The sequence below is a fragment of the Megalobrama amblycephala genome, linkage group LG24, assembly GCF_018812025.1.
Source record: "Megalobrama amblycephala isolate DHTTF-2021 linkage group LG24, ASM1881202v1, whole genome shotgun sequence".
Taxonomy (NCBI): Eukaryota; Metazoa; Chordata; class Actinopteri; order Cypriniformes; family Xenocyprididae; genus Megalobrama; species Megalobrama amblycephala.
In genome coordinates this window covers 31,255,362-31,280,506 of record NC_063067.1, presented here as the reverse complement: position 1 = coordinate 31,280,506, position 25,145 = coordinate 31,255,362, and the positions used below count along the sequence as shown (strand labels likewise).

General features: G+C 36.8%; 1 protein-coding gene across 1 annotated transcript in view; it reads left to right on the top strand.

Annotated features, from left to right (window-relative positions):
• The window catches only part of lama5 (laminin, alpha 5), a 143,838-nt gene that overhangs the window by 45,430 nt on the left and 73,263 nt on the right, over window positions 1–25,145 (top strand). Inside the window, 10 exon segments of the mRNA XM_048177262.1 lie at window positions 4,016–4,133; window positions 6,661–6,779; window positions 6,921–7,091; window positions 7,194–7,291; window positions 15,033–15,148; window positions 20,352–20,470; window positions 20,680–20,770; window positions 21,054–21,188; window positions 23,446–23,490; window positions 23,588–23,728. Coding sequence (XP_048033219.1) covers window positions 4,016–4,133; window positions 6,661–6,779; window positions 6,921–7,091; window positions 7,194–7,291; window positions 15,033–15,148; window positions 20,352–20,470; window positions 20,680–20,770; window positions 21,054–21,188; window positions 23,446–23,490; window positions 23,588–23,728 — 1,153 coding nt within the window.

The following is a 25,145-nucleotide window of genomic DNA, read 5'->3' as shown; positions in this document are numbered from 1 at the left end:
TATCTAACACGGAAGGATCTCTACCTGTCGCGATAATATAAAACTCCTCTGATATTAGAGTAATAATTACAGAAGAATAAAATAAAGCATATTTTGTTACCTTTTGGAGCTTGAAAGGGCTCAGTTTGAGCAGATGTTTTATGCCATCATCACTGTCCTCATCAGAGCTCATTTCCCAGTAAATTCAGCAAATAATGGGCTAGTTTTATGTTTGAGGTCACGAATATGAGCCCATTCGTGATCTCAAATGTATTCTCAAAACTATAATTTTCAACATCTTCAAAATCAATATTTTGATCGCTAACAGCTTCACCAGCTTCATCTATCCAGTAACAGTTACAGTCATATTTGATTGCGTTCAGTACTTGCTCTGCAGTAAATCGCTGAGCCATTTCATGCTTTTCTTATTCTTTTGTTTTCTGTCTGAATGAGTCGTCACTTCAGCATTGTGTATCAGACATTGCCACCTTGTGGAATAAAGGTGAATTCCACTTATTTCGTCATCTAAGATTTAATTATTGTTGTGCAGAAAAAAGTATATGTACACTCATACACACCCTATACAATTTTTACAAAAAATGAATACAAAAATAGGCATTCTTTAATAATTTTATGATTTTTTTCCTTGTTATATTCTTTATAATGAATTGATTGAGGAATACCAAGAAGGTTGATGTCTAACTTTAAAAAATGAACGAGGAGGAGGGTAGTGAATGACGTCCCGGGTCACTAAAGACCCGAGGTATGCATTTAAGGGTTAACTGTTGAAAGAAATATTTCTATGATCCATGTTGTCCATGATGTTCTTCAGACAAGAATGATAAAGTTCTTATACATGTATTATGTGTCTGGTAATGTGTTCAGAAAGTACACCTTTTTTTGTCATTTCTGAATTAAAATGTTTGTGGGCCATACATCTTGGTGATGTAATTGTCTTTTTTTGTCTAAATTTTATAAACTAGTTTGACACAAAATTGTGTTATTATATACTTTAATTTTAGTTTTGTTATATTATTGATTTTTTTCAAACACCTTTAATCTGACAAATGTAAGTCAGTGTGGTAAAACCAACAAGCACAAAATAATTTTGCTGTTATGAGATAACCATAAAACAGGAAACTATTTCACAGACCGTGACTATATGCCCAGATTAGTATGTAAAAAATAAATAAATAACCAATTTAACTTCATTTGAAACTTCATTTTTTATGTTATACAAGATTCAACTAGGCAAGACTGAAAAATGAGTTAAAATGACTTACAGCCAACTGACCCTTTGCTGGGGGTTTGATTGACAGGTGATCTAACCAATCATAACGCAGAGTCTGCCATTTTGTCCGACAAAGCAGTCAGGGGAGTTAGCAGACTCGTCGGTGGACTTAACTTGAAAAATGGCGTGTACCGATATCTTCGGCAGTTGAAACAAAATTCCTTATGATGTTCATTAATGTTTATTTGATGCTATAAAGCAGTGGTTCTCAAACTTTTTAGCGTGGAGTACCCCCTGAAGGGATTCAATATTTGCCCCCTAAATTGATTTTCCAGTGCATATTTTTACATTTATGAATAACTTTATAAAATAAATAATGTTTTAAATAAAAAATGTTTAATATAGAACTATGCAATGATGGTAAAACGAAGTGATACTTTTAAATATTAAACTAAAACTGCCAGTAGGTGGCAGCAAGTCACTGTTTTTATGAGTGAATCATCGAGTCATTCATTCAGTAACGAAGCAAGTGGCTGTGAATGAATCATTGAATCACTGACTCTCACGATTCGTTCAAAGCCGCATTTGTGTGTTGTAGTTCTTTCATTAGAAATATTTTTTCGTTGCAAAATAGAGTAAATACTGACAGTACTGTGTTTAAAATGTACATTTTGTTTTTTGACCTGTTGTATAGGCTAATAATGCACGTTTGCAGTCATGTGGATATTTGGGTACAATTGCATTCTCCCTCGTTATCAACATTAAATACAAGAACTCACACAAGGTATGATTTTGAAGAAAGTTTGAGTCTTAAATTGATATAAATCCACTATCTGTGTCTATATTTGTTCTTCATGCAAGTTTTAAATCCCCACTTTTACAAAGGTGCATTGTCGAGAACGACAGTAATTAGCGCGATTTAAGGCAGCAGACGGCACGCAATCTATCATATGCATGCTGCTTGTGTGGATGCAGTCATTTTAGACTGCAAAACATGAGGTAATTTGATTAAATGTAATGGATTTACGGCATTTTGCCAGTTAGAAATACATGCTCGGTTTTAATATTATTTTAAGGTAAGGTAGAGTTAAATTAACTACTCACCATTTTGTTCGTGTACCCCCTTTTGTCACCTCACGTACCCCAGTTTGAGAAACACTGCTATAAACGAACTAGTATAGAGATGATCGGTTCATGAGCCGCTTGATCTGAGGCGCTACAGCGATCTGTCACGACACATTAAAGAGCCACAATACAGTATTTATTGTTTGAATTTCTTAAAAAATCACACAATTTGAAATTTGAGACTTTGTTTCATATCAAAAGTAACCTGCTCTGTCTTGTCTGTCGACGCATTGTCAGTGTCCTCTTTGCTCCGCGGTGTATTTTTCATGATGTGCGATGGCTTGTCTGACATAGCAACAGTAACTAAAGGGGGCTGTCAATTTGATTATACTTCCAAATGTAGTATTTGGTGTAAACTTACAGACTGTATTAATCTCAACATTAATTTAGCATTACATCATTTAATAGTCATGATGTCATTACTTCCACCTTTCGTTCTCTCTCTCTGGGGCAGAATGTCTGTGTGTTGATTGAGTGAGTTTAGGGAAAACAGTCCAGATATGTCCATGCCTTTGATTAAGTCACTGTGGGAGAACATCTGTGAACCTCAAAGTCAATCTATCAGTCATGTAAAAATGACATTACTCGACATTATATGAACTCACAGCCATAACTGCCTTAATTATATAGGGCCTCTCCCAACAGAAAGCCTGGGAGACAGGACTGATATTCACATGTGATGAATTTATGTGAAAAGGAAGTTTAAGATGGCGGTGATGTCATCGGCTCCACTGGATGCATGTATAACCAAGGTTAAGGTTAAACTAAAGTATTGTGCAGTGTAGGGTTGATTCATTGTCTTTAAAGGGATAGTTCACCCAAAAATGAAAATTTGATGTTTATCTGCTTACCCCCCAGCGCATCCAAGATGTAGGTGACTTTGTTTCTTCAGTAGAACACAAATGATGATTTTTAACGGCAAGACTTGATTTTTAAATGATGAACTTCATCTATAAGAGTAAATAAAACTTGCTTAGACAAATCCAAATTAAACCATGCGGCTCGTGACGACACATTAATGTCCTAAGACACGAAACGATCGGTTTGTGTGAGAAACTGAACAGTATTTATATCATTTTTTACCTCTAATACACCACTATGTCCAACTCCGTTCATGACTCCTTTAGTGATGTCTGATCGCGCTCTGACAACGGAAGTGATGTCTCGCGCATATACTTCAATGAGTGTCAGACATCACTAAAGGAGTCATGAACGGAGTTGGACATAGTGGTGTATTAGAGGTAAAAAATGATATAAATACTGTTCAGTTTCTCACACAAACCGATCGTTTCGTGTCTTAGGACATTAATGTGTCGTCACGAGCCGCATGGTTTAATTTGGATTTGTCTAAGCAAGTTTTATTTACTCTTATAGATGAAGTTCATCATTTAAAAATCAAGTCTTGCCGTTAAAAATCATCATTTGTGTTCTACTGAAGAAACAAAGTCACCTACATCTTGGATGCGCTGGGGGTAAGCAGATAAACATCAAATTTTCATTTTTGGGTGAACTATCCCTTTAAGGTGGGTAGGTTGTCACCAATATGGGTTTTTTATTGCCCATTCTTGATATACTGATGACTGATATACAGTAATGCATATATAAATGATACAGTTTAATGCAAATAAGACATTATTCAAATTGTGAACTTATATTGAAATTCTTTTTTATTCTTCCCAGCTTTTCCACGTTGCATACGTGCTCATCAAGTTTGCCAACTCGCCCCGGCCGGACCTGTGGGTTCTGGAGCGCTCCATTGACTTTGGGAAAACATACCAGCCATGGAAGTTCTTCGCCTGTGAGTAACTGAAATTAGCTTCTTATCACTGTCAAGCTTTATCCAGCTTCATGAACATTGTGTGGCCTTCCATAATTGAGAGGAATGCATTATGGGAATGAAAGTGTGGGAAATTGAGAAAGGTCAGTTCTTTCTGTTCTCTGGCTCTGTGGTTTGCAAACACCAATATTGTGTTGTCTTGTTTGTCACTGAAGGCCGTCAGTAGTGTAGGTGTAGGCCACAAGTCTGGCAACAGTAACTACACGCCTTGGTTGGCATTTGGAGGTTTGACATTATCAACAGAATGAAATGTAATTTTCAGTTGTTTTGCTAAACTCACAATCCATCAGCCCACAACTGCCTCCATGACTTCGTACTAAACAAAGACAGAACGCTGGAGAAAGATGGAGAAAAGAGAGAACATTTTGAGACAGATTGCTGTGTGTTGAATACTTTATAAATAGCATATTTTATATACTTTAATATTCAGTCTAGAGTCAGCTTTGCATTCAGAAGAACAAGAGCATGATAATAATTGTTTATTTTGTTAGGAAAAAATGGACATATGACTTCATATGATGTGCTATATTATGAGTAATATCCAGATTGAAATATAATATTGGTGTAACAAAAAAAAACAAAAAAAGCTGATGATGATTAGAGACTAACAATCAACAGCTATAGATTGAGAGCATTTTAACCAGTACTTCTAGTTAAGTTCAGATTTAAGAATGTTACAAATAATGTTATGAATGATTGGTTATATATAACTAATTATATTATGTTTAAATTAATTTACTAATTTATATTAAAGGTGCCCTAGAATTAAAAATTGAATTTATCTCGGCATAGTTGAATAACAAGAGTTCAGTACATGGAAATGACATACAGTGAGTCTCAAACTCCATTGCTTCCTCCTTCTTATGTAAATCTCATTTGTTTAAAAGACCTCTGAAGAACAGGCGAATCTCAACATAACACCGACTGTTACGTAACAGTCGGGATCATTAATATGTACAAGACTGACGTTATTTTAATTTTTTAAACACTTGCAGTCTGTATAATTCATAAACACAACTTCATTCTTTATAAATCTCTCCAACAGTGTGTAATGTTAGCTTTAGCCACGGAGCACTATCAAACTCATTCAGAATCAAATGTAAACATCCAAATAAATACTATACTTACGCGATTAGACATGCTGCATGACGAACACTTTGTAAAGAACAATTTTGAGGGTTATATTAGCTGTGTGAACTTTGTTTATGCTGTTAAAGGCAAGCGCGAGCTCCGGGGGCGGGGAGCAGGAGGAATTAAAGGGGCCGCAGCCTAAATCGGCTCATATTTAATGATGCCCCAAAATAAGCAGTTAAAAAAATTTATTAAAAAAAATCTATGGGGTATTTTGAGCTGAAACTTCACAGACACATTCAGGGGACACCTTAGACTTATATTACATCTTGTAAAAAAACGTTCTACGGCACCTTTAATTTTAATTATATTTATACCTAAATATTTATTTTTTGAAGTATATTTATATTATGTTTTGATATTGAAATAATTATTTTCTTTAGATAACAAGTTAAAATATTTTTTATCAATATTTTTTAAAATATTTTTTATGTTACTGTTTAAGTATGAGTATCATAATATTAAAGGGGTGGTTGATTATGATTTCACTTTTTTAACTTTAGTTAGTGTGTAATGTTGCTGTTTGATCATTTAACATCTGCAAAGTTACAACACTTAAAGTTCAATGCAAAGGGAGATATTTTATTTTACAGAAATCACTTGTTAAGGACTACAACAAACAGCTGGTAGGGACTACAACGAGCTTCTTCCTGGGTTGGTGACATCACTAACCCTAAAATTTGCATAAACAACAGCCATGTCGTGCTGCTTTAGAGAAGAGGAAGAGTTGTTGTAGTAGAGTGTTGTTGTCATGCCATCATTTTACGCCGGACTGCTTCACAAACGAGGGTCAATTCAACACAAAAGATGAACATGACGGCACATGCTAGTGGATGAGTTGAATCAACTCCACAGCAACTACATCAATTTATCCACTAACCATTCAGAAACGTCTAAAAGTTGTAACTTCTTCCTGAGTCTCTCCATCAGTGTCGACTCCGGTTTGAACAATGTAAGGCAGAACACCGTTACTGACAATCCTCATTTTGGCTGTGTGAGATTCTCCAGCTTTGTGGTTGTTGAGCTGTTAAAGCTCCGCCCTCTTCTGGAAAGGGGGCGGGAGCAGCAGCTCATTTGCATTTAAAGGGACACACACAAAAACGGCGTGTTTTTGCTCACACCCAAATAGGGGCAAATTTGACAAGTTATAATAAATGATCTGTGGGGGATTTTGAACTGAAACTTCACAGACACATTCTGGAGACACCAGAGACTTATATTACATCTTGTGAAAGGAGCATAATAGGTCCCCTTTAACAAAAACAATAATTGTCAGTTTTGATTTCATGGTGACTTTAAATAGATTGTCCTGACCAGTGTTCTTACGCTTTATTCATTGTCATTGTTTTTGCTCCAGCCTCTAAAAGAGACTGTATCGAGCGGTTTGGCCAGAGGTCTATCGAGCGGATCAACCATGATGACGATATCATCTGCACAACAGAGTACTCAAGGATTGTCCCTTTGGAGAATGGAGAGGTACGGACACGGACAAACTCTATCCCAACACTGGCTCTTGCCCACTGACTCTTTTATTCACTTATATACTTTCAGTACTTTTATAGACACTTTAAGTACCACTGTGAAGTCTGACTTTAAATCACTCTCACACACGTTCAGATTGTGGTGTCTCTGGTGAACGGACGACCGGGCGCCATGAACTTCTCCTACTCTCCTGTTCTGAGGGAGTTCACCAAGGCCACCAACATCCGCCTGCGCTTCCTCCGCACCAACACACTGCTGGGTCACCTGATGGGCAAAGCCCTGAGAGACCCCACGGTCACACGAAGAGTAAGATATATTGTTTTGAATGGGCAGCAATTACAAACACAGCTTTGTTACAAAATCATAAATTATTCCAACTATATCATATTCTCTGCATTTATTCTTCAGTATTACTACAGTATTAAAGACATCAGTATTGGAGGAAGATGTGTGTGTAATGGCCACGCCGAGGCCTGTAATGCTCAAGACCCCAATGACCCGTACAAGTAAGTGACCTTTAAGAATATTTTAATTTGTGTTATTTATAGGATTTAAATGTCACAAGTCAGATTCAAACTGTTTTCAACATGAATAATAATAAGAAATGTTTTTTGAGCACCAAATCAGCATATTAGAATGTTTTCTGAAGGATCATGTGACTCGTGTGCTGAAAATTCAGCTTTGATCACAGGAATAAATATACTTTAAAATATATGAAAATAGAAAACAATAAAAAGTGTAATAGTATTTCGTAATATTACTGTTTTACCCTATTTGATCAAATAAATGCAGTCTTGGTGAGCATAAGAGACTGCTTTCAAAAAATCTTACTGACTCTAAAGTTTTGAATTGTAGTGTAGTCAATCAGATTTATTTTGTCCTGTTTTTGCCAGCTCTATTGTGAATGTATTTTCCTGCCTTATCCATTAATTTATTTGACATTAACACCCGTTAACCCGCCAAATGCGGGTGGATTTCAGCAGAGGCGTGTAACGCAGTCACTCCAAATAGCCACCTTGGCGGGTTGAATTTTATATAGAAAATATATACATTTTTCAATTGTAGTCTTTTAAAAAGGCATCTGAAATAATAAAGTGCAATGTAGTGTTGTCAAAAATATCGAATTTTTCGATACATATCCATACTGAAACATCTTAAACGCTTCCAATACTCATTTTCCGCAGAATAGATACACGATACCAGCTGATCTTTCTCTCTCTCATCTCTCCGACACACAAACTCCCCTCACTCACTCGTTTCAATTTCTCCAGATGAATATTGTTGGTGTTTCAGGGCTTGAATTTCAGTTTAGGATTGCGCATAATTTTACTAATTCCCGCAGAATTTCTGCACGCACCCAAAGTATGTGCATATAAAGCCACTTCTCAGTACGAAAATGAGTTCCTTTTTGCTGCTTATTGCACTTAAACAGTCAAATACACACAAAATAATGTCAAAATGCCGGTCTTGAAGAGTATTCACGTAAACACATTCAAGTAAACAAACAAATGAGAAAGAAAACGCATGTGTAACAGTATAATGGATCCGTGCATCGGGTCTTAAAGTGACAGCAGCCTAATATACCTGCTGCCAAATTATGAGATCATATTAAAAATATCTATAAGGAAGTTTTTCCCATGGTATCGATGTCAAAATTGTGACCAGTGAAAATGCTGAGTGGATAGTAACTTTGGATCACAGTGGCTGGTGAGCAAAAAGTTCATGTCAAGCCCTGCATGCATTCCAATGATGTAATTTAAACAAACAAAAAAAAAAATTGGTAAGATGCAATTATACTGTCACCAACATGCAAATGTTGTTGCAACACTGTTGCAAATATGCAAATTTTCCACTGATTTGTCCATACACCTTCATATTTTCATGTCTATGAGCCGGGGGCCATTTCTTTTTATAAGTGTGTCATAGAAGGAGGCTTAAATCATACTTGTTCATAATCTGTTCTTTCCTGTTCCTGGAGGGGATAAATTTGCAGTGCACCTGCACTGCAGACCACTAGCACAGGCACATACATGCTGCCCTGACGCTTCGCTCTGAGAAGCCTTCACTTGCCTGATTCGAAACTTTCTGCACATATTTTCACCTCAGAATATTATTTATCCTCAAGCACAATGCTTTAGGTCTATTATGCAATCCAGAGTTTTAGAAAACAACCACAGGGCCATTAAAATCACAAAACACCAATGCTGGATCTGCTTTTTTTTTGTTAGAAGACTCAAAGTCAGAGCAGCTCGTCTCCTCTAAGGCTCGTGTCTCAGGACAGTGAGTGATGGTGGCTGGGGAGGGACATTCTTCAGTTCTGAGGCCCTGTAAGCGTCTGGATTTACTAGCTTGTCAGAAGATCTCTCTGGTCTTAACCTGATAATTGACCAATGCCTTGAAACGGATCGGTTCAGCATTGGCTCACTTGCAGTGGGATAAATGTCTAGGAAGAATTTCATTCACTCAGGTCATTGTAGAAATTTTTGTCGAACGTATGCATTTGTTTTATTACTTTAATCGTGTTCCAGAAGTTAAAAAGTAATGAAATCGCACAAACGTTTAAGCGACATCCTCAAAAATCTGTGTTGTATATGGTCCTTTAGTGTAGAAGACCGTTGGACATAAAGCAGATCACGCTGTTTATCCGACAAAGGTTTGTGTAATATTTCAGGAATCTTGAGAGATTTTCCTGGCTCTTTGTATGTCGCAATCGAGACATATCCGCCGGTCATAGTTTTGTCCCTGCTGATAAATTGTCTGTTATTGTATGCATTCATTCCACAGGTTCCTGCAGCGTTCAGTGCAGTCAAACAGGAATATGAACCACCTGGAAGGTGTCATATATATCAGAAAAAAACACTCTCCTGTGTGGAGGTTATCAAAACCCCAGAGGGTTAATTCAGATCATAGCAACAAGAAACATATGCTAACATTGCGTTTGGAGAGGAGGGAGAGTTTAACCATAACCTTCATGGATCTCTGTTAAATCTGCTGTTCTTTGTGATTTCCTCTTCATAGGAGATTTGTTTGGTTTTGTTTTTGTTTTTTTGGTGCATATGTAACTGATATTGCGGAGATCTGCTGATATACATGCAATGTGGATGTAGGAAACCAGATGTTTTCCTCTGAGACTGTCACACCTTTATATTTCAATATGCACCATGCATCTTTTCTAGGTGTGGATGATTTAATTGTGTCTTTCTGTGGTGATGTTTGATTATGGAAAGGGCAGAGTTAAAGAGCTGCTCATTAGTGGTTTGAAATTGAATACTAGCCTACAGCATATTACTGATTTTTAAAAAAAAAATAGTATGTGAAACGGTACACATTGCGCAATGGTAAACTTAGAGCTTTTAATGTGAATAGCAACGTTTGCGTTCAGTTAGAAAGACAAAAAAGCTACATTGTCAATCTCATACTTAAAATCAGATTTAGTTATTATCTCAGACTTAAAAACAATTGCATTTTGTGTAAAAATAAATAAATACATAATTCTTAAAGGGATAGTTCACCCAAAAATATAAATTCTGTCATCATTTTCATTTTTGAAAATTGTGGGTGTATTTTTTCTTGATTGTCCAGGCGTCAAGACAAACAATGTTACTTTCTGTTTTTCACCACACTAGCAATGGAAGTTCAAGTTGAGTGAAATGCATTATGGGATACAGTAGACTATACAGTATACACTGTTGTATAATGCATATTTTTAGCAAATTTACTGGATCATTTGAGTAACGTACATGTGCACTACTGTTCAAAACTTTGGGGTCAGTAAGATTTATTTATTTAAATGAATACATTTATTCAGCAAGGATGCATTGAATTGATCAGTTTAAGTGCTTGTCTTTTAAACTTTCTATTCATCAAAGAATATCTGAAAAAATGTATCACGGTTTCCACAAAAATATGAAGCAGCACAACTGTTTTCAACATTAATAATAATAATAATAATAATAATAAATGTTTCTTAAGCAGCAAATCATCATATTAGAATGATTTCTGAAGGATCATGTGACACTGAAGACTGGAGGAATGATGCTGAAAATTCTATTTTGATCACAGGAATTAATTACATTTGAACATACAGTATATTAAAATAGAAAAGTTATTTTACATTGTAATAATATTTCACAAGATTACTGTATTTTTTTGATCAAATAAATGCAGCCCTGGTGAGCACAAGACAATCTTACCGAACCCAAACTTTTCAATGAAAGTGTGTGTTCATATGCAGAAATAGAATTATGGTAAAATGTTATTCTGAATGAATACAGACAGTTAGTGAAGGGTGGAGGGTTTTGATTGACAGAGCTAAATGAGGATGACCCATGCAGAGAATGAAGGTCACAGGTCAATCGCTAAAGCGTGCTCCATCTATAAGCTTCCCAGATCCACCTGTTTGCCCCACAGGTATAAGGAGTTAAACAGATGTCAGTGTGCAGTTGATTCATGGGGAAATTTGGGTAGAGAGGTAACTTCTTCCATGCTGTAAGCTGAACCCGAAGCGTTAGACATTCAGGCATGTGTGTTAAAGTCTCAGAGGAGATCTGGAGGGCAGCTGAGGGTTAATAGACTCTGGATGGGGTGGGTTAGTATGGTTGGCTGTAGCTCATTTGAAGTAAGGCTCTGGAACACTTGCTCTGACTGCGGGTGGATGCTAATGAAGGATTAAACTGCTGCTCAAGCTGAACCTTCCAAACAGATTCAGGGAAAATAAAGTGCACACTTGAGTGCAAGTGTGCATCCGTCCATATGTGAGCACTCAGGAGCACTCAGATGAATGAAACTGAAAAGTCTGAGTGTTGGATGTGCATATGTGTCGAATCCCAATCTGTCTACTTATATACTATGCGCTAAAAGTATGTACTGTTTTTGTGAAGAGTGTGTAGCAGAAGAGTAGGCAAGCTTTGGTCGCTCTGTTGTTGTACATGTGTCCTTTCACCATTTAAACCGCCCTGTCAGTCGTCTTGTCACAGTTAAAATCCTCCACATTCAATTTAATTTAATTTCCTACCGTATCAGAGGGAAATGTAGTATAGCATACTGCCAGTCTGCCAGTTGTGGGTCTTTCATGTGGAGAACTCTCCTCATGTGTTTGAATAATGACACATTTAAAAGTTCAAGGTATCTTTACAATAGTTCACAATGTTGTTGCAGATGTACAGTACAGTCCAAAAGTTTGGAACCACTAAGATTTTTAATGTTTTTAAAAGAAGTTTCGTCTGCTCACCAAGGCTACATTTATTTAATTAAAAATACAGTAAAAAACAGTAATATTGTGAAATATTATTACAATTTAAAATAACTGTGTACTATTTAAATATATTTGACAAAGTAATTTATTCCTGTGATGCAAAGCTGAATTTTCAGCATCGTTACTCCAGTCTTCAGTGTCACATGATCCTTCAGAAATCATTCTAATATGCTGATCTGCTGCTCAATAAACATTTATGATTATTATCAATGTTGAAAACAGTTGTGAGCTTTTTTTTTCAGGATTCCTTGATGAATAGAAAGTTCAAAAGAACAGCATTTATCTGAAATACAAAGCTTCTGTAGCATTATACACTACCGTTCAAAAGTTTGGGGTCAGTAAGAATTTTTATTTTTATTTTTTTGAAAAGAAATTAAAGAAATTAATACTTTTATTCAGCAAGGATGCATTAAATCAATCAAAAGTGGCAGTAAAGACATTTATAATGTTACAAAAGATTAGATTTCAGATAAACACTGTTCTTTTGAACTTTCTATTCATCAAATAATCCTGAAAAAAAATATTTTACACAAATATTTTGTACAATTGTACACATTAAATGTTTCTTGAGCAGCAAATCAGCATATTAGAATGATTTCTGAAGGATCATGTGACACTGAAGACTGGAGTAATGATGCTGAAAATTCAGCTTTGCCATCACAGGAATAAATTACTTTGTGAAATATATTCAAATAGAAAACAGTTATTTTAAATTGTAATAATATTTCACAATATTACTGTTTTTTACTGTATTTTTAATTAAATAAATGTAGCCTTGGTGAGCAGACGAAACTTCTTTTAAAAACATTAAAAATCTTAGTGGTTCCAAACTTTTGGACTGTACTGTATGTGGATAACATTGATAACATTGTGGGAAATATTAGCTGCGTGGATCTGCACTTTGGATTCTAACCAGAAAAGGAAGGCAATCTGGGTATCTTTGGAATACTTATTTCGACATACTTTGATTTGGGACACTACAATTCTAATTCCGAGTACTATTTAGGATGCATAGTAAGGATGGATAGTATGCGAATGTAAAGTGTGATACATTTTCAAGACTTTTGATGGATGTTAAAGTCCATTAAAGAGTGTTCACACTAAGACAAATGTTTGGTGTGAAAATCCAGTGTGATAAAACTTTTAATTTGAATGAATGACTGTGAATGAGTCTGGTTAGACTGACACGAATATCTACGGACCATCATTTTTTTTTTACTGGGGTGTTCTAATCTAAGGTGTTATACTTTTTTTGTTACTGTTTGGAGGTCATTATTAATGTTTACCACATAAATAATGTATGAATAGGTGTGTAGCAGTTCCTTACTGTCAGCTGTGTAGCTTTATAATGATACGTGTGTAAATGCAGCCACCCGTGAGCAAAACTCTGAGTCTCAGTTAATTCGATCAGCTTTTCAGATGTCGTTGGAAAATTAAGCAAGCGTGAAGAATTTAACCCTTTCAGACTGTCAGGTTTTAAAGACTCTCTCGCTTTCCCTCTGTCTCCCTAATTCACTCTTTTTATGTATGCAGCAAGGTCAGCGAGAAGTTTAGACACTTGAATAAAAACACTGTAAGCTCTTATGTGGCTCATTGGATGCCAATCGACACAAAGTGCTTTAGTATTTGCATAAACTGGCCCCTCAAGATTGAGATAGAAAGAGAACAAGAGAGATTCTCATGAGAATAACCTTCAAACATGGCTGTGAGGATTTCTATAAAAAATCATTATGAAATTCTATGTCACAATGACACAGTTCTATATATATATATTTGTGTTATTTTTAAATAATTTTACTGTTAATTTTGCACCATAATATGTACTGATTCAAAATGCAGATATTTAAAGGTGCCATCGAACGTTTTTTTACAAGATGTAATATAAGTCTAAGGTGTCCCCTGAATGTGTCTGTGAAGTTTCAGCTCAAAATACCCCATATACTTTTTTTAATAAATTTTTTTAACTGCCTATTTTGGGGCATAATTAGAAATGTGCCGATTCATGTTGCGGCCCCTTTAAATCGCACGCTCCCTGCCCACGGAGCTCGCACTTGCCTTAAACAGTGCATAAACAAAGTTTACACAGTTAATATAACACTCAAATGGATCTTTACAAAGTGTTTGTCATGCATACTGCATGCATGCGTCAGATTATGTGAGTATTGTATTTATTTGGATGTTTACATTTGATTCTGAATGAGTTTGAGGCTATGCTCCGCGGCTAACGGCTAATGCTACACTGTTGGAGAGATTTATAAAGAATGAAGTTGTGTTTATGAATTATACAGATTGCAAGTGTTGAAAATGAAAATAACGACGGCTCTTGTCTCCATGAATACAGTAAGAAACTATTGTAACTTTAACCACATTTAACAGTACATTAGCAACATGCTAACGAAACATTTAGAAAGACAATTTACAAATATCACTAAAAATATCATGATATCATGGATCATGTCAGTTATTATTGCTCCATCTGCTATTTTTCGCTATTGTTCTTGCTTGCTTACCTAGTCTGATGATTCAGCTGTGCACAGATCCAGACGTTAATACTGGCTGCCCTTGTGTAATGCCTTGAACATGGGCTGGCATATGCAAATATTGGGGGCGTACATATTAATGATCCCGACTGTTACGTAACAGTCGGTGTTATGTTGAGATTCGCCTGTTTTTTGGAGGTCTTTTAAACAAATGAGATTTACATAAGAAGGAGGAAACAATGGAGTTTGAGACTCACTGTATGTAATTTCCATGTACTGAACTCTTGTTATTCAACTATGCCGAGGTAAATTCAGTTTATAGGAGTTTATACGTAAATAAATAATCTGTAAAATTATGGCATCTTTTTTACTTATAATTTTTTATGTTATTCTCGCAAAGCACCTAAAGCACAAGTAAAGAAATCAGTTTTTCATGAATGGATGAAACAGCTTTTGTTGTTTTAAGTTTTAAGGGATAACCTATGCTTTGTCTTTTATGTCTGTGTACCCCAGGCTTCAGTGTGACTGCCAGCACAACACTTGCGGCCCGTCATGTGATCGCTGTTGCCCCGGCTTCAACCAGTTTCCATGGAAACCAGCCACGACTTACAGTGCCAATGAATGTGAACGTGAGTTCTCCTCTCTCTGCGTCCAGCGAGGCAACAAAACAAAGATTTAGTACCTGTCGCCGCCTCCTTGACACATTGTTCACAAAACGTGATTTCTTTTTTTTGGGAGATTTTTTCTTCTTTACTTTCTTGATAGCGGAACAGCATTTCCTTTATTCTTCCCAACAGTACTCTTCTTTATGTATAAATGGACATGACATCTAAAGTATGAGTGTGACTTTTCAGGAATGTCCAAAGCTTAATATCTTCACTCAGAGAATCTTGAATGATTTCTGTCTGGTTTTGTGATTGATTTCTCTTTCTTCACTCATTCAAGTTTCTCTTCCTACATGCTACATGCATTTTTAACAAATGTAAAAGACTATAGAGGCTTTCGCACCGGGTAGTTATGGGAACTTAGTTATAGGAACGAGCCACCAGGGCAGTTCCCGGGAACTAAATGTTCCCCTAGAGCCATTTTCCTGGTTGCGTTCGCACCGCCAGTAGGAACTCTGAAGTGACAAAAGCCATGCTTGTTGTTGTGACGTTTCGAGTGTTTTCGGCCAATTAACATAAACTTACATCACTGGTAGTTCCTATTGTGCTGGGTTAGACCCTACTCTGAAGTAGGAGCTAATTTAATGGCGTTTCTTTCACCAATAGTTCTAGGAACTATAAAAAAGGTTCCTCTGGTGTGAAAGCCCCTTATGTGTCCATCAGCATGACCATACTCCACAATTTTGTGGTGTTATATATTTTTCCTGAAGTCCTAGTAAACTGTAATGAACTCTATTGGCAAATGGATGAAGAAAAGCCTTTTGCAAAAGGACAGATTAAAACAATTTAAAATTGGCTTTCAAAAATGATTAATTATTTTATTGTGTTATGTTCCTACATTTTAAACATATGTCTGTATTTCGTCAATTAAAAAAAATATTCATTTATTAGTTTACTGTTATTTAACTATGTTTTAAGACACAATTTAGTGTTAATTGAGTGATTTCTTATACATTTTTGTTTGAATTATTTGATAATTTACGCCTTTTTTTAAGTGGCACTCCTAGACCTCCAAGTAAAAATGGCTACCTGATACCTCTATAAATGTGAATACACATTAGCCTTTTTAGATCAAGGATCAGTTTTGTTATGAGAGGATTTTTAAAGGTTCGCTTTAGGATCAGCGTAGTCTCTGCTTTAGTAAGACATCAGAGACAGTGTGAATAAGAGCGGCTGGCAGTCTATGTGAACAGCCCCAGCCTGCTGTGAGCTCATACACACGCTAATCCAGTCTGGCTTCTCTCACACACTGTAAAAATAGTCCCACAATGCTTTTAAGAGGATCTCAGTCTCACTCTTTGGGTGTCTATCTGTGTATTGGGAGCCGTTTCAGTCTGGAAAACGTTTCCGCTGAGTATGTTGTTGGATATCCGCCGTTTCTCACCTAATCTAATCTCTGAATTCCCTAATATATAACCGCCCCTTTGTGTGGAGAGAGACCACACAATATAGCACATCTGTGAGCAGAGCTGGCTTGAGAGACGGTCCCATCTGACAGAACTGTTTCATCTCACGCCGGGTCACCCTGTCCTCACCCTGCCGTCAGTGGACTGGACCCTTAACAAAACACAGCCATTCCACACCGCATGTCCTGTCAAAGACTCCACTGTGCGACAGGAAAAACACACATTCAGTAGTTTTGAAAGCTTTTTAATGCCTGTTGGTGCATATTTTAAATAGTGAATTTGTCCTAACAGTGTTAGATTTTGCTAATCACAGCTGTTTTAATTTTCATTAATGAAAATTACTGATGCAATTCTTAGCTGCAGCCACAAATTCTGAACTCACTGGGCTGAAAGTCTATACTGAAATACTCATTTTAAATTAGCCTTAAAATGTGATCACAGTTACCACTGTTTTTTCATGGGCAAAATCCAGTCATTTCAGTAGGAATCCATGTAATCGTTTTTTTAAGAAAAATATCCATATTAACAAGTTATAAAGTAAAATAACTAGCTTCTGCCAGACTGCCTTCTGTAACGCCTCTCGCAGTTCAAAACGCTAACGCTACGTCCTACGCCTTCCGTATTCAACTTACGAAGAAAGTGTAACTCCTCTCACAGTTCAAAATGCTAATGCTACGTCCTACGCCTTCCGTATTCAACTTACGAAGAAAGTGTAACGCCTCTCGCAGTTCAAAACGCTAACGCTACGTCCTACGCCGTCCGTATTCAACTTACGAAGAAAGTGTAACTCCTCTCGCAGTTCAAAACGCTAACGCTACGTCCTACGCCTTCCGTATTCAACTTACGAAGAAAGTGTAACGCCTCTCGCAGTTCAAAATGCTAACGCTACGTCCTACGCCTTCCGTATTCAACTTACGAAGAAAGTGTAACGCCTCTCGCAGTTCAAAACGCTAACGCTACGTCCTACGCCTTCCGTATTCAACTTACGAAGAAAGTGTAACGCCTCTCGCAGTTCAAAACGCTAACGCTATGTCCTACGCCTTCCGTATTCAACTTACGAAGAAAGTGTAACGCCTCTTGCTGTTCAAAATGCTAACGCTACGTCCTACGCCGTCCGTATTCAACTTACGAAGAAAGTGTAACTCCTCTCGCAGTTCAAAACGCTAACGCTACGTCCTACGCCTTCCGTATTCAACTTACGAAGAAAGTGTAACGCCTCTCGCAGTTCAAAACGCTAACGCTATGTCCTACGCCTTCCGTATTCAACTTACGAAGAAAGTGTAACGCCTCTTGCTGTTCAAAATGCTAACGCTATGTCCTACGCCTTCCGTATTCAACTTACGAAGAAAGTGTAACGCTTCTCGCAGTTCAAAATGCTAACGCTATGTCCTACGCCTTCCGTATTCAACTTACGAAGAAAGTGTAACGCCTCTTGCAGTTCAAAATGCTAACGCTATGTCCTACGCCTTCCGTATTCAACTTACGAAGAAAGTGTAATGCTTCTCGCAGTTCAAAATGCTAACGCTATGTCCTACGCCTTCCCTATTCAACTTACGAAGAAAGTGTAATGCTTCTCGCAGTTCAAAATGCTAACGCTATGTCCTACGCCTTCCGTATTCAACTTACGAAGAAAGTGTAATGCTTCTCGCAGTTCAAAATGCTAACGCTATGTCCTACGCCTTCCGTATTCAACTTACGAAAAAAGTGTAACGCCTCTCGCAGTTCAAAACGCTAACGCTATGTCCTACGCCTTCCGTATTCAACTTACGAAGAAAGTGTAACGCCTCTTGCTGTTCAAAATGCTAACGCTATGTCCTACGCCTTCCGTATTCAACTTACGAAGAAAGTGTAACGCTTCTCGCAGTTCAAAATGCTAACGCTATGTCCTACGCCTTCCGTATTCAACTTACGAAGAAAGTGTAACGCCTCTCGCAGTTCAAAATGCTAACGCTATGTCCTACGCCTTCCGTATTCAACTTACGAAGAAAGTGTAATGCTTCTCGCAGTTCAAAATGCTAACGCTATGTCCTACGCCTTCCGTATTCAACTTACGAAGAAAGTGTAATGCTTCTCGCAGTTCAAAATGCTAACGCTATGTCCTACGCCTTCCGTATTCAACTTACGAAGAAAGTGTAACGCCTCTCGCAGTTCAAAACGCTAACGCTACGTCCTACGCCTGCTGTATTCAACTTACGAAGAAAGTGTAATGCTTCTCGCAGTTCAAAATGCTAACGCTATGTCCTACGCCTTCCGTATTCAACTTACGAAGAAAGTGTAATGCCTCTTGCTGTTCAAAATGCTAACGCTATGTCCTACGCCTTCCGTATTCAACTTACGAAGAAAGTGTAACGCTTCTCGCAGTTCAAAATGCTAACGCTATGTCCTACGCCTGCTGTATTCAACTTACGAAGAAAGTGTAACGCCTCTCGCAGTTCAAAACGCTAACGCTATGTCCTACGCCTGCTGTATTCAACTTACGAAGAAAGTATAACGCCTCTCGCAGTTCAAAACGCTAACGCTATGTCCTACGCCTTCCGTATTCAACTTACGAAGAAAGTATAACGCCTCTCGCAGTTCAAAGCACTTACGCTACGTCCTACACCTTCCGTATTCAACTTACGAAGAAAGTGTTACGCCTCTCGCTGTTCAAAATGCTAACGCTACGTCCTACGCCTTCCGTATTCAACTTACGAAGAAAGTGTTACGCCTCTCGCTGTTCAAAACGCTAACGCTACGTCCTACGCCTTCCGTATTCAACTTACGAAGAAAGTGTAACGCCTCTCGCAGTTCAAAACGCTAACGCTATGTCCTACGCCTTCCGTATTCAACTTACGAAGAAAGTGTAACGCCTCTCGCAGTTCAAAACGCTAACGCTATGTCCTACGCCTTCCGTATTCAACTTACGAAGAAAGTGTAACGCCTCTTGCTGTTCAAAATGCTAACGCTACGTCCTACGCCGTCCGTATTCAACTTACGAAGAAAGTGTAACTCCTCTCGCAGTTCAAAACGCTAACGCTACGTCCTACGCCTTCCGTATTCAACTTACGAAGAAAGTGTAACGCCTCTCGCAGTTCAAAACGCTAACGCTATGTCCTACGCCTTCCGTATTCAACTTACGAAGAAAGTATAACGCCTCTCGCAGTTCAAAGCACTTACGCTACGTCCTACACCTTCCGTATTCAACTTACGAAGAAAGTGTTACGCCTCTCGCTGTTCAAAATGCTAACGCTACGTCCTACACCTTCCGTATTCAACTTACGAAGAAAGTGTTACGCCTCTCGCTGTTCAAAATGCTAACGCTATGTCCTACGCCTTCCGTATTCAACTTACGAAGAAAGTGTAACTGACGTATGGGTTTCTCTGCGAGAGTTTGTCATGTGCTACATCTATTTAATCTAAAGTTACCAGTTTTTGTAAGGGTACACGCAGTTATTGAATTTTTTTTGTCAATATGTTTTAACTTGTTTTTCCAGCTAAAATCTGAAGATTCATTTATAATTTTCTCTCGTTTTTCTCCTTGCTAATGGCTGTTTCTTTTCTTTTCTCTTTCTTCTTCCCTTCTCTGCTGTCATTCATCTTTGGATGGTTCAGGTGGACATTGATGTGTGTGTCTGAGTATTTTATTCATGTCCTGCCCTGTTTGTATCTGTCCTGCTTGTATAGTGTTCTCTCTGCACTGGCAGATGAGTTATTAACCTCAGTGTGTTTCATCTTCAGGCTGATTATATGGTGATGTAACTGTGTTGTGTGTGTGTTTTCAGCATGTAACTGCCACAGACACTCATCAGAGTGCTACTATGATCCAGAGATCGACCAGCGGAGAGCCAGTCTCAACATGCAGGGAGAATACAGGGGCGGTGGAGTGTGTATCGAATGCCAGGTGGGCTCAGGTGTACAAACACACAATTATAAATCAAACTTAGTACAGCGGCATTGGCTGCAGCTCAAAACTTACCTAGACATTTATGGCATTTATGGTCAGTAGGTGCATACATCATTTTTTTGGCATCAAATACATGCTCACTACGTGTGGAAACACAGCTTTTGATGTTTTTGCAAATACATCCTATGATTTTTATTCTCTCACAGCATCACACCACAGGCAACAACTGTGAACGCTGCATTTCTGGCTACTATAGATCACCTGACCATCCTCTGGAGTCCACATCCGCCTGTTCAAGTGAGTCTCCAGTCATACACAGTGTTATTTTAGTATTAATTATATAATATTTATTAATATCTTTAATTAACTTTTATATTTTCAGTTTTCAAAATGTCTAATATTTATATTTTATTTTGTTTCAGCTTTATTTCAATTAATACATTATTTTAATAGTTTTAGTTTAATTAGCGATAACAACACTGGCCATACATGCATTTACATGAATATAAAACTGTAGATATAGTTAAAGCTTGTTCTGTTCTTTTGCTTGTTTTCTCTGATTCTCTCATGTGTTTTTCAGAGTGTCAGTGTGAGTCTGAGTTCACTGACGGCAATTGTGAGGACCTGACCGGACGCTGCTACTGTAAACCCAACTACACCGGCGAGAACTGTGACGCATGTGCAGAGGGATACGAACGCTTTCCTGACTGCTACCGTAAGTCTCTGTGTGTTTGTGTGTTTGTCTTTGAAGCTTTTATGAAGGTTTTAGGAATTATTAGGGGCCAAGCACCGAAGGTGCCTCAGCATCTATTGTATCCATTGGCGTTCTTCTTTTTCTTCTTCTTCACTCTGGAAGTCTATGGCAGAGGGAAAGTTATGAATTTTGGCACACAGATAGAGGCCAGTCTGATCTGTCACCATAGCAAATTTGAAGTCTCTAACTCAATCCCTCTAGCGCCACCAACTGTCCAAAATTGCACTTATATTTATGTTAATAACTTTTGAACCGTAATGGCTAGAAACCATTTCTTTCCTCTGATTCCAGAAAAACCTACTTGTTCAAACTCCTCCTAGGCTGTTGCTCAGATTTTCATGAAATTGAACCAGATCATCTTCAGACCAAGCCAACAAAAATTGTGGAATTCAAGTTGATTTATTAAACGATTTATTAATTTATCGTATTCAGACCAAACTTGGTCCATGTCATCACAAGCATGACCTGAGGTTACATGCTGCGTTTCGGCGCAGAGCCACCTTATGGTCCGGAGATACAAAAAATGGCTCTTTTTGCTTATAACTTCTTAATTTTCCCATATTAGCCATTTTGGGCGTCGGCCATATTGAATTTTGTAGTAAAATGCTGTATTTTATGAACGTATCATTACGAAATTCGGTATGGGTCATTGGCATGATGCCTTGAACGAGTCTGAGAACTATCAGACAAGCGCCACCTAGTGGTGAAAATATATTTACATGCTTATAACTTGTGGAAGGATGTGGTTGACTAATTTTCAGTGAATCCTTGATCCAAACATCAAACATGCAAGGTTTCGGCTTATGGTTAGTGCAACGTTGTGATTTAGCGTTTAAAAAACATTTGCAAATATCTTAGAAACTGTTAGTCCGATCGAGAGGAAACCACCATAGGAAAATCGAAAACAACTATACACTAATGGCCAAATGTCAAAATTTTGATAGTGAGTGGCAAAAAAATTTAATCAAATTCAGGTGTGGGTTTATGTTTTTTATATGTTAATACATATAAATGTCTATAATTCCTAAATGAAATTAGATATTTTCACCAAATTTGGCATGCTTATGTATAGGGGCACTCTGAGGATACACACGAAAAAGCGGTGGGACTACGCCACTTATTGGTGCTATAATTGAACAAAACATGAAATTGGCTCTAACTACAGTACTGTTGGTCCGATTGACTTCAATATTGGCATGCAGTGTCTTTGTCTCAGTTGCTATCATAATCCATCATGACATTGTTGGTCTGCTGCTAGCTTTCTTGTTTGCTTCACCCTGAATTGCTGCTTGCAGATATATTTTTTCAGTTAAATTTATCCAGTGCAGATGATCTCTAAACAATCATCAAACAAACATATGTAGGGGCTGGGCGATACAGCTAAAAAAATATATCACAATATAATGTTTCATATTGCTCAGTATCGATAATTTATTTATTTATTTTTAAAAAGGACAGTAGAAAAAAAAAGTTTGAATTTAACCAATGCATTTTTAATTAAGGCAAACAACAAATAATTTTAAATAATAAATAAAATGTAAACAAATCTTTCTTATAATTTATATGAAGATTAAATAAATCAGCGTTAAATGAACTTAGAGCTGCACAATTCAGGATAAATTGAGAAACTTTTTTGTTTGTCAAACTAAGATCACGATTCTGAATGACAACTTAACTAAATAACGTAATTTATTACTAGAGGTTCTGACGAAATATTAATTGCTGCAGTTTATTTTAAAATTTTTGTTTTATTTGAATTAATTATTTTTTTAAAAATCTGTTTAGATGTATGATTCAATGACACACTCTTGTTTCATTACTGGATGAATCAGTGTATTTGAAAGAATCTGTTGAATGAATGATTCAATGTCAAATGCATTTTTTAAGTCACTTGTCGCCACCTGGTGGTGAAACAGTGTAATCGAGAAATGCGTCGCTTTCAGCTACAAGTTTCTTTCAGAAGCTTATTTGCTCACTTTTGATCGATAACATAAACATAAGTGTTTATATCTGAACTATAAACTTTTATCTCAGTATTTATGTGATAATTTGAATATTTGTAACACAGAAATAAAGATACCGCGTGGTTGAAAACACTGTTTGTGCAGCTGTTAATATCTGCTCTCTCAAGACGAACTTTGAAGTAGATCAACTGTAAGACGTAAGGAAACCTAATTGTTTATTATAAAATTTGTTTCCTTGTGTTTATTCTTGTCAGAGGTTTACATCAGTGGAGAGGCCAGACCTGCAGGAGAAATCATCAGTAAGACACTGATTTGATTCAGTTTGACTAATTTTGATTTGATTCAATTCTTATTCACTGATTTCTCACCCGTTTTATTACATCCTTGTGTTTTCAGACTGTGAGTGCAGTGCTGCAGGCACGGAAGGGAACTCCTGTAGGCCGGACCCTCGCACCAATACATGTGTTTGTAAACCTGAATTCACTGGAGAGCACTGCGACACCTGTGCTCATGGACACTTCGGCCTCAACTGCCAACGTAAGGACGCACACACTCTGACCCTTTCATATGCTGTGTGGTGACATCACATGATTAGAAATGCTTTAAAATAAATAAACAAATTAAATAAACAGGTGCATGTGAGGTTTAGTTTTAAAGTTTACTTTACAGTCGTTAACAAACATAATAGACAGCTGAACAGATCAGTAGTTCAAATATTTAATATATTTACGTATATGAATCTAACATTTTCATAACATTTTGAACTTTATCTGAATGTACATTCAAAATTATTAAATTAAATGCTATGTGTGAGTTTTATAATTGTCACTGAGTTAATCACAGTGATATTTTAATGTAAGTACAGTACAGTCCAAAAGTTTGGAACCACTGAGATTTTTAATGTTTTTAAAAGAAGTTTCGTCTGCTCACCAAGGCTACATTTATTTAATTAAAAATACAGTAAAAAACAGTAATATTGTGAAATATTATTACAATTTAAAATAACTGTGTACTATTTAAATATATTTGACAAAGTAATTTATTCCTGTGATCAAAGCTGAATTTTCAGCATCATTACTCCAGTCTTCAGTGTCACATGATCCTTCAGAAATCATTCTAATATGCTGATCTGCTGCTCAAGAAACATTTAATGTGTACAATTGTACAAAATATTTGTGTACAATATTTTTTTTCAGGATTATTTGATGAATAGAAAGTTCAAAAGAACAGTGTTTATCTGAAATCTAATCTTTTGTAACATTATAAATGTCTTTACTGCCACTTTTGATTGATTTAATGCATCCTTGCTGAATAAAAGTATTAATTTCTTTAATTTCTTTTCAAAAAAATAAAAATAAAAATTCTTACTGACCCCAAACTTTTGAACGGTAGTGTATAATGCTACAGAAGCTTTGTATTTCAGATAAATGCTGTTCTTTTGAACTTTCTATTCATCAAGGAATCCTGAAAAAAAAAGTACACAACTGTTTTCAACATTGAAAATAATCATAAATGTTTATTGAGCAGCAAATCAGCATATTAGAATGATTTCTGAAGGATCATGTGACACTGAAGACTGGAGTAACGATGCTGAAAATTCAGCTTTGCATCACAGGAATAAATTACTTTGTCAAATATATTTAAATAGTACACAGTTATTTTAAATTGTAATAATATTTCACAATATTACTGTTTTTTACTGTATTTTTAATTAAATAAATGTAGCCTTGATGAGCAGACGAAACTTCTTTTAAAAACATTAAAAATCTTAGTGGTTCCAAACTTTTGGACTGTACTGTATATAACTTGTCAAGTCCCAGATCAAATCAGCTGTCCATTTTTGTCTTTTCTCTGTAAGCTGCAGCAGCAGGTGACATCTGAGCAAACACATGCAGATTGTCGCATCAGTGTCTGCTGAACTGCTGTTGATCTTGTGCATAGTTGGAGTGTTTGC